Source organism: Pseudopipra pipra, chromosome 12 (genome assembly GCF_036250125.1).
Source record: "Pseudopipra pipra isolate bDixPip1 chromosome 12, bDixPip1.hap1, whole genome shotgun sequence".
Taxonomy (NCBI): domain Eukaryota; kingdom Metazoa; phylum Chordata; class Aves; order Passeriformes; family Pipridae; genus Pseudopipra; species Pseudopipra pipra.
This window is the reverse complement of record NC_087560.1, coordinates 19,132,617-19,148,283: the sequence shown is the minus strand read 5'-3', so window position 1 is coordinate 19,148,283 and position 15,667 is coordinate 19,132,617. Positions and strand designations below refer to the sequence as shown.

Here is a 15,667-nt window from a genome sequence, read left to right as displayed (position 1 = left end):
GGGATTATAAACCATGAGTTACTGCTCAACTCCATTACATACAGCTGCAGTGTAATGAAAGTCATTGTGTGGCTGGTAGTTAAGATTTGAGCCTTAATGGCTAGAAATGATGGCCTTGGTCTTTTTTTAGGTGTAATAGCTGCTTTATATTAAATAGCATTGTCAAAAAAAAAGATAAAATAGGAGGCAAGAAACAGGCAGCATCAAATGGCAAGTTTCTTGCATCCCCAGGGGTCAGCAGGTCTGCAGCCTGACAGGCAGCACAGCCTCTCTTGTGCTGCCCCAGCAGTTCCCAGAGAGGCACCAGAGACCTTAATCTGGTAAGAGCCAACACAGTGACACCTTCATCCATCCCCCTCTGCATGTACAGGTGCTGAGAGATGAAGCTGGGAGGTCATAATAAAAGGGTCAATCTTTGACCCCAAAACAGTCTTAATTTACACTAACAAACCAGTCCTAGAATCACAGAGCTGCTGTTGCCTTTCTTGCTGTCTCTACCTCACTTTTTTCATGAAAACATCCCAAATACTCTTTGTCTCTCCTGTTTCTTTAGGCTGGCAAGGAGTGGATTGCTCTATTCCATGTTCAAGTGGAAGCTGGGGTCTGAACTGTAACCAGACGTGTTCCTGCACCAATGGAGCTGCCTGCAGGCCAGCAGACGGCTTCTGCCTCTGCTCCCCGGGATGGCAGGGGGAGTTCTGTGAGCAGCCCTGCCCTGTGAGTACCACTGGGGCAGTTCTGTGCCCAACCCTGCCCTGGGAGTACCACTGGGGTGCTCTTGCACCCACCCCCTTTAAACCACAGCCCTGCTGAACACAGAGTAGGGCAGCATCTCATTTTGCCTGGTGGTGTCTGAAGGAAATCATGTGTAAATAACAAATTGGGGTTCTAGCAGCTGAGTGGATGTATTATACTTTGCATTATATTTTATCAGAGCTGTTGCTGTGTTATCTGCATTTTCTTGAGCATCATTTTTTAAAGTGATTCTTCATTTGGTTCTGTATAGAAACATTAGGCACTGAGTTTCTATCTTCTCTGTATGTTAATTTAAAAAATGCGACTCAGCATTAAGAGGGACATGATAGATGCTTTTGCACATTTCAGAACAAAAAACTGATTACTGAGAGGCTTTTTTTGTTTGTATTTTTGAAGGATGGAACATATGGTCTTAATTGCAGCGAGCGTTGTGACTGTAACCACGCCGATGGGTGTGACCCTGTCACTGGGTACTGCTGCTGCCTCGCAGGCTGGACAGGTAAAATTAAGAATTACCTTGATAAACCTTGGGGGTTTCTTGATTTTGGGGGGTTTGTTGAGTTGTTTTGCTTTGCTGTTGCATTGTTTATAGCACTGGACTTGTGACTGCAACCTTTTAAATAATAGATTGAGACAAGATCAGCTGAACTCGCCCATATTCGAATCACTGGTGATGGTGACGATAATTGGCATTCATTAAATTTGTATTCAGATGAGTTGAAGATGGCTCCAAACCTGGAGCCAGATGTTAGCCTTCTGGAAAAGCATCCTCAGGAGGAATGCAGATCAGCTGGAAATCCTGCAGAGTTTTTCTCCTTGAACAGCCCTTTCCACGGGGGTGCAGCTGTGGGCCGGCAGATCCTGGGAACGTCGTACCTGGGATGCAGATGGGGCTTTTCTGAATGCTGAGAGTCGATACAGCTGCTCCATCCTACAAAACTCAGGTTTTTCCCCATTTTCCTATGCTTCTTGGCACACAGAAGGGCAGTTACAGGGAGCAGATCAGTGCTGCTGTGACAGAGCTCTCGTGGTGACACAGTGGCAGAGAGGAAAATTCCGTGAAGTCGGAGAGTCCAGGCTGGAGATCTCAGTGCAATTAGACCTGCACTTGACTCCACACTGATGGTCTCTTTGCCAGCCCTTGACAGCTGACACAACAGCAGTGGGGGGCAAGTTATTGACCCAACCAGTATTTCACACTTTGCTGCCTAAAATGCTGGTTAATGTCCCTCCGCTCTCTGTCGAGGCCCTGGAGGGAGATAAAGTTCTGTTCTTGCCCATAACTGCAGAATCACCAGTGGCACTGACAGTCAAATTGCATTTATATTAACAGCGAGTCATTTGGAAAATTTAATTGTTTTTCAAACAAGTACCAAGCTGAAGGAATGTGTGGAGCAAGGCAGGCTGCTCAGGCAGCCAGGGTTTGGGATCCTGTCACCTTTCCCCTTCGTTTATGCCTCAAAGCAATGCATGCCTTCTGTTTCTGGTGGAGAGGACACACACTCAGCTCCCAGCAGCATGAAGCAAAAGCAGTGAAATTATGCCCAGAACATACAATGGAAATAATCTTTTAAGAAGTAAATAAAATTGTAAAAATAAGAAGTTCTGCACATTGCTTACAACAAAGGTACTTCTTAAGGATACTGGGCCTGCACTGAAAAGCGCATTTTTCCTCCAAGAAAATCCATTTTATAATCTCACTAGTATCCCCTCCTCCATCCCCTTGCCTTCCTCTCTGGCTGGAGTGCATTCATCTCTCTTTGCCATCAATATATCCATCTATCAGGCTTTACAACTCTCCTGTGCATTATTGATGATCAGCAGAGAAACAGCTGGTGGGCTTTTCCTGTAGCCATTGTGAGTTTCTTCAAGGGAGAAAATGGTTTTTAGAAGTACAATAAATTGAAGAGAGATATTTATACACACTTATTCTTAAAGTTTATTACACATCCTTCTGGAGGTAGCATTCCAGAGGAAACTGCAGGAAATGAACTTTGCAGGCTGTGCAGACTGAAAGGGTGGCTTTTTCTCAAAGGCATTTGCAACAAATACTTTGTGCTTACTCCCATGCACATCTGTAAATGAACTTCACTGCAGATACTTATTACTCTAAGTAAAGGTAAAAGTAATTTCTGATGTCCTTCTTCTTTTAATTTCCATATTGGGCAAGATAAATGTGTATTACCTTGCAGGGGATTAGCTGCAGCCTAAGCACTTTATCCTTCAACGTGCCCCTGCAGTTCTGGAACTCCTTCTTCAGGATCACATTTCAGGGAGGAAAATATTATGTTCATATCCAAGACCAAGTTGGAGTTGAGAGGTTGACAGGGCCGTGTAAGGTGGAAATGTTGATAGACAGAGCCAACATGTGTTTTGTCAATTCTCCTTCCAATGTTTTTTCCACTTGGCTTAGCACCAGACACAAGGATACATTCTGCTCATACTAGTTTGAAAGTATGTAATTTAAGAAACTCTTCAGCTAGATAATTATATTTTCATATTAAGGAGTGTGGCATCAGTGAAAGATTAATCTTATCTGCAGTTGTTGTGAACTGGGCCATGATGTGTATTGCGGTGCATTTTATAAATATGAGGTGATAAATAATTCAGGCTGAAATTTTTGCATTCTGGATTTGGTACTAATTAGGCATGGCCTGAAAAAGATCAGAAAAGTTCAGGATCATGGAACATCTGAAGGTTTTCCTGCCCACTCACACCAGACACAGAATTCACGTGGCTTTCTGATCCTAATAGCCACAAAACTTCATCTGAAACCAGCATATTCTGTGTGTTCATCCCAGACGTGGGACTCCCTCTTGATGTCGGTGTTTTATGTAAAGATCAAGGGGAAGATTGAACCCATTTTCTTTAAAGAGGTTTCAAGATGTTCCTCATATAAACCTTCAGGGACTGATGGATGGTAAGGGAATGGAGGAGGACTGGGAGAGGAAGGAAGGAGGCCTGTCAAGAGGAGCACACAATGTAAGTTAATAGCAGTCTGCCATCCTTTTATGATGTCATGACTGCCACCCACCAAGACTCTTATTGAGGACAGTGACCTTCTGTGGGTACCAGCTGGGGAAGGTAATTTTCAGGAGCTGAGTGTACCTGGCAGATGGGAAGATGATGAAGAGATTCCCACATATCAACCAGGAGATCACAAAGCTGTGCAAGGCAGCTGGATGCATAAATAAGCACACTGGCAACAGGCTGCTCCGAGACGTGCATATTCCCTTTCCATTGAGTTCCATAGGGAATTGCATGTGTGCAGCCAAAGGCAGGAGTTAGATCAGATCTAGAGATGATTGAACCCTGGTGCTATTGCTGAAAATTACTCAGCCAAGCACACAGGCACATGGAATCACAAATGCCTTCAGAGGAAGCAGAACGAGCAGGACATTTGTGCTTAAAAGTCAAAAAACACATTGGATAAAGGCTCTCATGTGGTGCAAAGTGAAACTTGTTCAAATGTTGGCCAAAGTCAGATCTGTGACCCGATGCAGAGGTGAGTTCCCTCCACATGAGGGAAATGTGGGATGCAGTAACACCAAGGGCTCAGCCTTGCACTGGATGGAGTTCTCCAGCTTGCACCAGCACTGCATCCACATAACCTCACCTGTACAAATAGTACCCTGGAAATCCAAAGGAGAGATGATCATATCTACTGCTGATTCAAAAAGGAAAAGTGTAGCCCTCAGAGGATCAAGTCTTGACTGATCAGACTGTTTTCTAAGGATTAGTAAGGGTCTCTGGCTCCTGCTCTGCCGTGCATTTTACACACAGACACTGCTGTGCTTGCAGCTCTGTGTGTGTGTGCACAGGTACCTCAGAGCTCCCAGCATACCAGTCATTTGTGGAAGAGGTGTTATGTTGTGTACATTTAGGTTAGAACGAAAATGCTTGAAGTTTGAGTGCTTGGCTGCTAATTGCATTTGGTTAATTAGGGATCCTGCACACACAGAATCCGTGGAGGGAATGGAAGCACAGAAACGCCCTGTGGTGGAGCAGCTCCTGGAAGCCCTTTGCAAGCAAACAGGTCCTGGATTAGCAGGCAGCAGTCTCATCTTTCCCAGGTGCAGCCTCCTCTCCTGGGTGCTCAGTGACAAAGTTAAGGTCATAAATATCAATTAGTCTCCTCTTACTTAATAAATAACCTGAAGCTGGACAGAAAAGGACCAGCTGCCCTGGTGGCCCTATGGGGTGAGCAGAGAGGACATGGATGACAAAGTTCCTGTGGTGGGTGCAAAGCTGGTGGCCCTGGAGGTGACAGCTCCAGCCAAGCCATGTGGGGTTGCAGGATGAGCTGCAAACCCCCTCGGGCTGGACCTCCCTCCTCGGGGGGGCTGCTGGCAGCATGTTTTGTGCCAGAAACAGCTTTCTCAGGTACCAGCTGGTTAAAATCAGGTAGCCTTCAGCTGGCTCACTCAGTACAAACCTCAATAATTAACTTAGTCATGGCTGCTGGCCTGGCTTTTAATTTCTGGAGGTGTTTCCTTTGTGCTTGACCCGAGGCAGGTGAGGGCTGTCTGGGAGGCCAGACCCAGCCGGTGCCCGTCCTGCCTCCAAGACCCGGGTCCGTCCTCTTCCCAGTCAGCCATCCTGCTCCCAGACAGCTTACAGAAGGAAAGCCACAGGCCTGGCTGCTCTTCACACCGAGCTCTGCTCCTCCCTCTGATGAGTCTTCAGGTTAATTGGGGCAAGTGTGTCTTTTGTAACCTTTCAGCTGTTACAGGGGGATTAAATAACAAGCGATCTGCAGGGGGACGTGTTCGTGCCTCTAAATGTTAAGGTCAGTTAAAATCCTGTTTATCTGAATTCCTTTAATCTGAAATGCTGTCTTATCTGCAGCTTGTTCTGCCTCTCCCTTTTTGTCTGGTGCTCTGGTTTTGCAGATGCTATCTCAGTTATCCACTGAGCTGGTTAATCAGAGGCTTCTCTCAATAGGCAAAGCCAAAGTTTATTCAGTTTATTTTAACATCCCAAAGATGTGTGGGGAAAACGGAGTGCTGCTGTGAGATGGAAAACATAAAAGGGTGCATCCCGTAGTTAATTATAAAAGAAACCCTCATAGATTTTCCTTAATTAATCAGGATGGCAAACACAGGTATGGAAATGATCTGTGCTGAGGAACAAACATCTTGTTATTGCCTTGGTGCTTTTCACCTTCAGGCTTCATTCCTGTCTCATAAGAGCAGCCTCCCCCTTTGCTGTTACATCCAGGAAATCAAAATACATATTTCCCTGTCCTTTACAACCTCGATAACTTCCATACATTGCCAGCAACATAAACTCTGATTGTCTCTTATCGTGTCCAGGTCTGCAGCCCAGGAGTTGTGGGAGTCTGGAGTTGTAGGATTTCCACGTGTGGTGGTGTGAGGGAGTTAATGGGGTCACCAGTGTCACTGGTCACAGGTCAGGTGAGCTCTGAGGGAGGATGTGGCTGTGAGCATTTGCAGGCTGCCAGTGACATCTGCACTGTCACTCAAACACAGAAACATGTTTCTTCCCTCCTGTGGACACATTAATTCAGGAAAACTGATAAGCCTGTTACTCAAGGGAAGGCCTTTTTGAATTTTAAAGAAACAGTGGCCACTTTGACGGGGAGCTCTAAGGTATTTTTAACTTCACTTTCTCGGAGTTCTTTGCAAGAAGGTGAAAAACCTTTGAAATAATAAAAAAACCAACCAACCTTTCCATAAAATGCATTTTGTTTGTATTAATAGGACTTTTCTTCCATTGCAGCACTATCCAATTTATAATTTTAGGGCCAGATCCTGTCCTCAGCTGAAACCCAAATAATTCTCTTGTCAGTAATAGATCAACCCCACGAGCATGTTGATATAATTGGGAGCTGACTTTTCCATGCATATTTAAAGTCAGAAAAGAATCTAGGGCTTGTTTCATGCACCTCCAGGTTTTTAGCTGAAGATCCACAGTATTTTAGAATTCACAGTGTCGTGGGTTGGCTTTTTTTTTTTTTCCATCAGACTGTTTCATACCATTGGTTTGTAACACAGAGCCTAAAATATCAGGATGGGGCAATAGTAAGTTCCTATTAAACGTGCATTTTCTAGATGTCTAATCCCATTATCTACACCGTATTTTGCATTTATCACTTTTGGCAGTCTTATCCCAGATTTTTAAATTAATAATTTATTTCTGTGATTATTCTGTATCCTTACATTAGCTTTAAACAGACAGGAAAACTAGAAATTTCCAGAGTCAGTCTAAAATGGTGCATTTTAGCCTCTCTTCTGGCCTCTGCCTTTCTAATGTGGGAATCTTTTCCATGTGAAAAGGTGTGCTTACTCTCTGGATTCGACAAGTGCCCTTTAGTCTATGAATGTAAGATAAGCTTATTAGAAATTAGCTTTAATTTTTCATTGACTTAATTTCAAGTGAGTTGATAAGATTTTAATGTCAGGCTGTGCTTAAAAATTCTCTCTTTGACAGGAACCTTTAAGGATGGTTCCTGCTGATACAGGGCTAATTTTCAAAAATCTGAATTATGAAGTTATATCAAAGACTTCATTGATGTCCTGACATTAATTATGTCTGTGTCTTCCTTGGCAGGTATCTGGGGGGCTCCTGGTTCTCATTTGAGTGAGGTTTGGTTGTGTTTATCCTGTGCCAGATTTTGTATATATCTCACCTTTTGTGAAATCAGTTGGATTTTTGCCACTCATTCAGTGGGAGTTGGATCAGACCCTTAGACTATAATTAGCATCTGCAGTAAGGCTACTGCTAAACTTCAGCATGTATGCAAATCATTGCAGTATTAAGTCTTACAAACACAGAAGATATACAAGTTCACCTATCTTTGTATTTATTTTTAGGTTTATTTTCACTTATTAAAGGACAGCTTTTAAATTTATGAGGAAAGACATAGCTTGGATGGCATCCTGGATGATGCTAATTTAATGGGTTCTAAAAACATGAAACTCCATTCTAGAGGTACCCAACCCATTTTCCATTTTAACATGGAGCCCTTCTATATATAAGCTTGGCTGTGTGTACAATAGTCACCTATAAATAAATGTGGGCGAGAAACGGTGAAAAATTATTTGTGCACGTTTCAGCAGACGAAATCCTGGATGTTTGACATGCTGTGTGTGGAAGGAGAAAAGGGAGGATCACTCAGTAAACAGCCTGCAAGCTAAAATGGGGTGTACATAAATATATATAGTGGAGACTATTGACAAGAGCATTTAGTGACAGGACAAGGGGGAATGGCTTCAGACTGACAGAGGAGGGTTAGATGGGATATTAGAAAAATAGAAAAATTCTTTATACCCTCTTCTTCCCTGTGAGGGAGATGAGGCTTTGTCACAGTTGCCCAGAGAAGCTGTGGATGCCCCATCCCTGCAAGTGTCCAAGGCCAGGTTGGACAGGGCTTGGAGCAACCTGGGCTGGTGGAAGGTGTCCCTGCCCATGGCAGGGGGTGGAATGAGATGGGCTTTAATGGCCCTTCCCACCCAAACCAGTCTGGAATTCTATGATTCTATTTTTTATATCTATCTATCTATCTATTTATATATGTATATCTATATATATATAGATATGTTTTTGGTGAAGGAGTTTGCAGTGAGAAGTGTTGTAAACATCTTCCTCCCTGTTCTACACCAAGGAGAAAAAGTTGAGTTTCAGTCAATGTTATTAACACAAAAGGCTTTGGTTGTACCCCAGCTCTTGCTAAGCTGCTCTTCTCTCATGGCTCAGGGGCTGGAACATTTTTGGCTGGGAAAACAACGCAGTTTTTCCCACTTACAAGTTCCTCCCTCCTGTTTACCTGCTGATGGTCTGCTTGGATCTTTCCCAAGTTTCTCTTCCCAGTCCTGAAACTGTGTCCAGTGTTTGAGGAGTAGGAAGGAATCACTCTAAAGGGTGCATGAGCTTAACTCCTTTTAGCACCATTTTCTTCATGTTTGCCCCTTCTGCTCATGGAAACCCTTCCTCCTTCTGTAGTGCACCCTGGAGAATACCCTGGAGCAAAGGGAACCACATCATCCTTAATTTTAGCAAACATTTTGACTTACCTCATTTCTTGTGAGGTAGGTCTCTTGCCTCAAAAGCTTTTATTGCATAAATTCCCCGGGTTGGGTGATTCATATCTGGAGATTTCTCTAGATAATTAAAAATAGGGGTAGGATTAGAGCTCCACAGAGGTGCATTAGGCTCTGAGTATATTACTGGCAGAAAAACACTTACATTAATGGGTGCATAAATCGCCCATGCAAAGATGAGAGAAGGGACAAGTTAGAATTTTTCACTGGCTGCAGGGAAAGGCTTATTCTTCATTATTTAGGACCAGATCACAGAGCTTCCATTTAGATTGATGGGCTGTTACACTCAGGAGCTGCCCCTGCAAAGCCCAGGGGTGACTGATGCCTGGTGAGGGAAGGAGGGGCTCCATGGCACCAATGTGGGGGAAAAAGTCAGTTAAAAAAGCATTTGAGAACACCACAGAAGTTCACAGATAATGTGAGTGTGGCTGCTGTTATCTCTGCTGAGTAGTTTCACTATATAAAAACAAAAATAGCTTATTTGCAGACTGGATGAGCAGCCATCAATTCTTAATGTTTCCATTTAATTTTATGAGAGATCCCTTTATGTTTTCTTCTATCTGCTGCCCTCCCCACACTGATTTTCTCATTCTTCAGCATTCTTAAATGCTGAGCTGTCAGGAATTGAGCTGTGGAGCTTCTGACTGGATCTCAGTCAAACACTTCAGGGTTTGCCTCAGGTAGGAATAAATATAAAGACGCAAAAAGTGATGGAGAAGCATCAAGAATTCTTTGTGAACTCTTGTTTGTGTGCTGTCATAACACCTCTGAGCAGCTGATCCATGGCTTGGACAGGTCTTTCTTTATGTTCTTATTGCATTTTCTACTGCCTTTGATAGACTCAAGCAGCAAAATAGGAAAGCACATGGATCTAATCTCAAATACAAAGCTGATTTAAATAGAATTGATAGGGACAACATAATTGTAACAGTAATAAGTGCTGGGGAAAGAGAAGAGAATCAGGTTAAAGGATCAAAGACCAAAGATCCCAGCCAAGCGTGACTCACCAAACTCAGGCCTCCACAGCATTGCCTGCAAAATCCAGTGCCTATTTTTGCATGAAAAGCAGTTCTTTCCAAAGCTATTCAAATGCCAGAAATAAGAGATTATTATGACTTCATGTCATGTTGAAAGACAGGTGGAGGAGAGCACAATGTTTGTGTTGGATTCAAACGTCTGCTGAAATCGTTCCTGTCATTCCTAATTGATGTTGCATCTGTCTTTACATTGGGACTATTGAGGGGAAAGAAAAAAAAATGCTGAAGATCTTATTCAGAGAAATAATTACAGTTATACACTGGTAGATGTAAAATTAAAGTTCATGGGGGGAAGGGAGTTACATCCTATAATTCATCAAATTCTTCCGTCCCTGAAAAATAATTAGATGCTGGGCAGCACACAGGCACTGCTGCAGAGGCTACTGTCAGGGGGATAGCAGTGGTCAAAAATAGGCCACTGGTTCTCATTTATTCCGTCCATTTTTGCTCTTCTATTGTGTTTGGAGTATTAGTTTCCAACTATCCAGAGACACAGCACAGAAACAATGGCAGGCTTTATTAAGAGCCAGAGACGTAATCCCCAGGCACGAGTGCAATTGCAGAAGTAAGCTGGAGAGGGGGGAAAAGGAGTTTTACTTATATCTGCCTTTCAGGAATTTCACCCTCCAAAGTCCTTCAGTGTGATGTAGTTACAGGCAGCACTAAATCTGCATTAGTTTGACAAACTTTCTTGAAGGCACTGAAGATTATTAATGGAAGCAGCCTATGAAGGAGATCTTCAATAGGTGCCTCACATTCCACTTGTATGGCCTGGAGGGATTTTTTTTTCCTTTTTCTTGCTCCTTTTCCTGATGGTTGTATGGATGTTTGGCTTAATCCATCCCAGCTGATCAGTAAATTTTAATACAAAGAACCGACTTCTTCTGGTAAAAATTAAAGCTGCTCCGTGAAAATCAGTGACACTGAGGCACCAGACACCCCCCTCTCTGGCCACTCTGCACCAGAGCTGGGCTGTAATACATGATTTATGTTATTGGGATAAAACATTTGTCACTGATGGGTTTCCATCAGCCAGTGCTGTTGCCAGACACTGAGTTGATCCAAGGGCTGGAGCCCCTCTGCTCTGGAGCCAGGCTGGGAGAGCTGGAGAAGAGAAGACTCTGGGAGACCTGAGAGCCCCTTCCAGGGCCTAAAGGGGCTCCAAAGAGAGTTGGAGAAGGACTTTGGACAAGGGATGGAGGGACAGGACACAGAGAATGGCTTCCCACTACCAGAGGGCAGGATTAGATGGGATATTGGGAAGGAATTCTTCCCTGTGAGGGTGGGGAGGCCCTGGCACAGGTTGCCCAGAGAAGCTGTGGCTGCCCCTGGATCCCTGGAAGTGTCCAAGGCCAGGTTGGATGGGGCTTGGAGCAACCTGGGCTAGTGGAAGCTGTCCCTGCCCATGGCAGGGGGTGGAACAAGATGAGCTTTAAGGTCCCATCCAACCCAAACCATCTTGGAATTCTTTTCCTCCCCTACCTCTCTCCCTGCTGCTGTCCTTTATCAAGATGCCAGTTACAGTTCCACATTGGGAGATTCCTGCACAACCCACTGGCTTCCCCTGTGGGAAATCTGGGATGGAATTACACCAGACACTCCCTGTGTCCCAGACAGCAGCTGCTTGGCCACTTGCTGGTAAACTGTCCTGGTAGTAAAGTGCCTCCTGTAAGGAGAAAGGCCTTGGAAGAGCTGTCCCATGTAGCTGTCCCTAAGAACAGGGCAGTTGTGACTGCTCTGGTGGGTTCAGCTCAGCCCAGGTTGTGTTTTCCACAGCACTTCAGGCCCTTAGGGCTGGTTTTCCTTCCCACTGTATGTGCAGAGCAGGTTGGTGTGGGGAAGGAGGGGGAGTGAAGGCACTGCTGGGACTGTCAGCTAAATGCCATGTACAGAGCAGGCCAGAGGACAGCAGTGGGAATCCCACTGGAGAGCAGCCAGTGTTTGCAGAAATCCAATACCCCAAATCCACACCGGGACAGGGAGGGTTTGTGGCTGCTGTGTCACAGACTGAGTTAAAGCCACAGTGGACTCTGCTCTTCCCTGGGCTCTGCCTTACTGCAAGAGTGCAAAGCCTTTGCCCACATCCAGTGGATAACTACAATTTTATAAGTTATGTGAATTTCAGTTACAGTTCACCCCCAGAACATTGTTTAAGAAGGTCTTGGAAGTGTAATTTTATACCAGTGTCTGCAATTGTGAACCACAGCCTCAGGCTGGAAGATAATTCCCTGGTATCCAGGCAATGGAGTTTATGTATAGAACTGCTTCCTGCAGCTTCAAGGACTTCTTCTTCTGATAGTCTTTCTAATTTCTGTATCATTGCTTGTGAAACCAGGATTTTGTTCATAAATTAGGAACCTGTGGTTGTAAGGTGAGATAATACAGAGGTGTGTCAGCTTCAGCAGTTTTTGTAGTTCTGGAAATTGAAAACTAATTGCTTATCAGAAATGTTCATCAGCAAGGCCCAAAGTAAATATTGAAGTTTTTACATTACAGAAGGTTCCTGCTCCACTGACTCTGACTGTAAAGTAGCTTGGAGGGATGGACTTCCCCTTCATGCACCACCAGGGTAGGGAATTGTGAAATTAAGGTGCTGCTTCTAGCACAGTTCCATAAGACATGCATGTCCAGGTGCAGTTGTAACTTCTCATTTACATTTGCAATTCAGTTTGTGGGGGAGCCTCCAAAAAGAAAATCTTCCATGAGAATTACCTTGGAGCAATATAAAGTGATAAAAACTGATTGCAGCCCCATCTTGGTTGTCTTCTGGAGATGTATAAATAAATAAGTGCTGTAATGGGTGTCAGTGGCTTCTAGAAGGTTTCCTTTTCTCCCTTTACATTTCCTTACAACAATCAGCTCCACAATGACTCATTCCCTTCGTTAGGAGTGGGAAGACATCCCTCATTACTCATTACTAAAGGAAGGACTTTGCTGCTGCACGGAACAGCCCTGGCATTTTAATTCGAGTTCCTTCCATGAGAAAGGAGCCAGTGTCATTCTTCCCCAAACTTTGTCAAAAAGAGACAAGAAATAATGCTGTTTAATTGTCCCAGTTTATAAATAGCCCATTCACAGTGACAGAATTGTAATTTTAGTGCTGCAGTCGGGAGGAAAAATACAGATTTTTCTACATTTGTGCCTGAATTTCATTGCTGGGAGCTCACGCTGAGACACTCAAAGCTATAAATGATCATATATGTGTATTTATAAATACAAAATGCATTTATTTATTTACAATTTATTGTCTGACTTTTTAATTACAGAGCACTGTAGATATATTACATAAATGCACACACAAAGCATTTGTTGTTTAAGTAATCCAAGGATATATTTGATTTCAAACTGAGCAGGGAAGACTGTTTAAAATAATTGTTTTTCTTGATTTTACTAATACAAATGTTCCTTGTCTCTTTTTGCACTCCCCTTTTTCAGATTTATTTACTTAGATAGGAAGGAATTGAGCTCGTATTAAGTTTTTACTGTATTTTAATGTGGTTTTTATTAAGCTCTACAGCATGGACCCTGCCTCTTTATAAATAAAGCTATGATCATGTATTACTAGAAACCACATTTCAAACTGTACTTTTGCCAGACTTGGTTAAGATTTTCTAGGAAGGGACATTATAATTGTGTGATTAATCTTCAGAAAAGGGAAATTTTGGCTCTGCAGTATTTCTTACTGTATTAACTTCGGAGATTTATAAAACCAACTTGAAGCTGCACCGTAAGTGTATTTATAATGACTTTTAGCTGATTTAATAATCCTCCAAGTTGGGTGGCTGTACAGATCACAGCCTCCCAACTGCAGTGCATTACCTGTGGCATCCAGATGAAGTTATCAGAGGTGCAGGAAATTACTTGGGATTGTGTTTCTCGGTGGAGATGCACTAATCCAACCCCTGGCCGCGGCGGGGGCTCCGGGACGCTTTTATCCCATTATGCAGCAGGGCCATGTGCATGGATGATAAAGAACATCTTGCTGTTGAAAGCCCAGCTGAGGCGAGTGGGCCCCGCCAGGTCAGCCGGGAGGAGCCCGCTGTGGTGGCGTCGGCAGGAGAATTTTCCAAGCCGGGTCTGTGATTCATTTTTCCTGGTGTTATCAGTCTCCCCTGCCAGTGCCACTCCCTGCAGCTGGCACTGCTTAATGACCCTCTTAGTTCATGATCCTGCAAATGGTTTTCCATCCAAGGAGCCCTTGATCATGCAAATAGCTCTGCTAATTGCAGGTGCTGGTACTGCCTTCTCCCAGTGGAGCACGAGCCTCTCCGACACCAGATCCTTAGATCACGTTTATATGTGACAAACCATGGCACAAGGTTGTTTTTTAAAAGCCACCAGTTAAAACAAAACCAGTTGAAACCATGCTAGAAGCCTCATGTTAAGTTTGTTAGCCCTGTGCTTTTTTTTTGGTGTTTCCAAGCTTTGCTTTTCGTGATAATAAATATCAAACAACCACCCTGGGAGCAACTGGAGCTGGATTGGCAGGTCTCAGTCTCCATTTAACATGCAGATGATCAGCCTGTGCTCACATATGGCCACTTGCTAGATCAGAACTTAGTTCATTATCACAGAGCTGGAGAGCTCTGGGTGGATGTGGGGTCTGTGCACAAAACCCCAGAGCACACTGCCTTAAGCAAGGAAGAGAACAGAACACAGCACAGAGCTGAATTTACTTGTGTTCAAGAATCCAAACACTTCAACATGTTTTTCAGAGCCCTGATTTTTCTTTTTTAGGTCTTCCAATTCACAACAGGTAAGTAATCAGACTTCAATCAACTGCCTATTTCCAGACCAGTTATTTGAGCTATTTTGTGACTTTAAAGCAATTCCTGACCTTCATCTCTCAGATGACATGCAGAGTTTCTTTAATGGTGCTGAGGACTGAACAGGAGCCCACTAACACCTGCAGAACTCACCTCTCTGGCGTTTTCTTAATTTTCACTTTATTAAGCAGATAAAAGGAGAGCTGTTTCCTTCCCAGGCTCCCTCGTTGGCTCTGTGAGGGGCTGCGAGGCATCAGTCCAGCCAAAAGTTTCTTTGATCAGTGAGCAGAATAAGCTGTGGGGAACCTAATGTGTGTCTTTATGTCTTTAGGCATCCACTGTGACAACATCTGCACCCAGGGCCGCTGGGGCCCCAACTGCTCCATCTCGTGCAGCTGTGAGAACGGGGGATCCTGCTCCCCAGAGGATGGCACCTGCGACTGCGCCCCGGGATACAGGGGACCCTTGTGCCAGAGAAGTAAGATTTTCCATTCCTGGCAGGAGCAAAGCAGGTGGAAATGCTCCTTTGTGACACCAGGCAGACAAACCCACAGTTTCTGAGCTGCTTTAGCTCCCTAAGGGCAAAGCACAGCCTAAAAAGTGCTGCTGGATCAGGAAGTCAGGGCTCCACTGCACGGAGTCATGCCTTGTGTTTCTTCTTCTGGTCTACTGCACCTGGAAGTCACAGGTGACCTGGAAGGAGCAACACCTTTCCATACCAAACCTGGCGGGACACGGATCTGCAGTGAAGTCAGGAGACCTACAGGAGACCTTTTAAACAAGTGGATGAGCCTTGGCATCAAAATAACAAGTCTATGTTTTCTTATATGCCAGAAAAAGAAACACAGCAGCCTGAAATAACTCCTGTCTGATGCTCTGCTGCTACATATTAAAATGTGCCGAGCAGATAAAACCCCTCTCATTTGCTTTATCTGGGAAGCTGCATTTGCCCCTTAGGGACCCTAATTCACTGATCCAAACTACACACAACCATCTTCCTGTGTAAACAAGAAGTGGATTTGTCTTTTTTTTCTGCAGCAGCTCT

General features: G+C 44.1%; 1 protein-coding gene across 16 annotated transcripts in view; it reads left to right on the top strand.

Annotated features, from left to right (window-relative positions):
- The window catches only part of MEGF11 (multiple EGF like domains 11), a 272,466-nt gene that overhangs the window by 216,529 nt on the left and 40,270 nt on the right, over nucleotides 1-15,667 (top strand). For all 16 annotated transcript variants that reach the window (XR_010433848.1, XR_010433849.1, XR_010433850.1 and 13 more), the window contains 3 exons: nucleotides 554-717; nucleotides 1,153-1,255; nucleotides 14,954-15,100. Coding sequence is in view for 13 of the 16 variants with exons in the window: in XM_064669249.1 (XP_064525319.1) it covers nucleotides 554-717; nucleotides 1,153-1,255; nucleotides 14,954-15,100 (414 nt within the window). In the remaining 3 variants the exon portion in view is untranslated. The remainder of the gene's footprint in view (nucleotides 1-553; nucleotides 718-1,152; nucleotides 1,256-14,953; nucleotides 15,101-15,667) is intronic.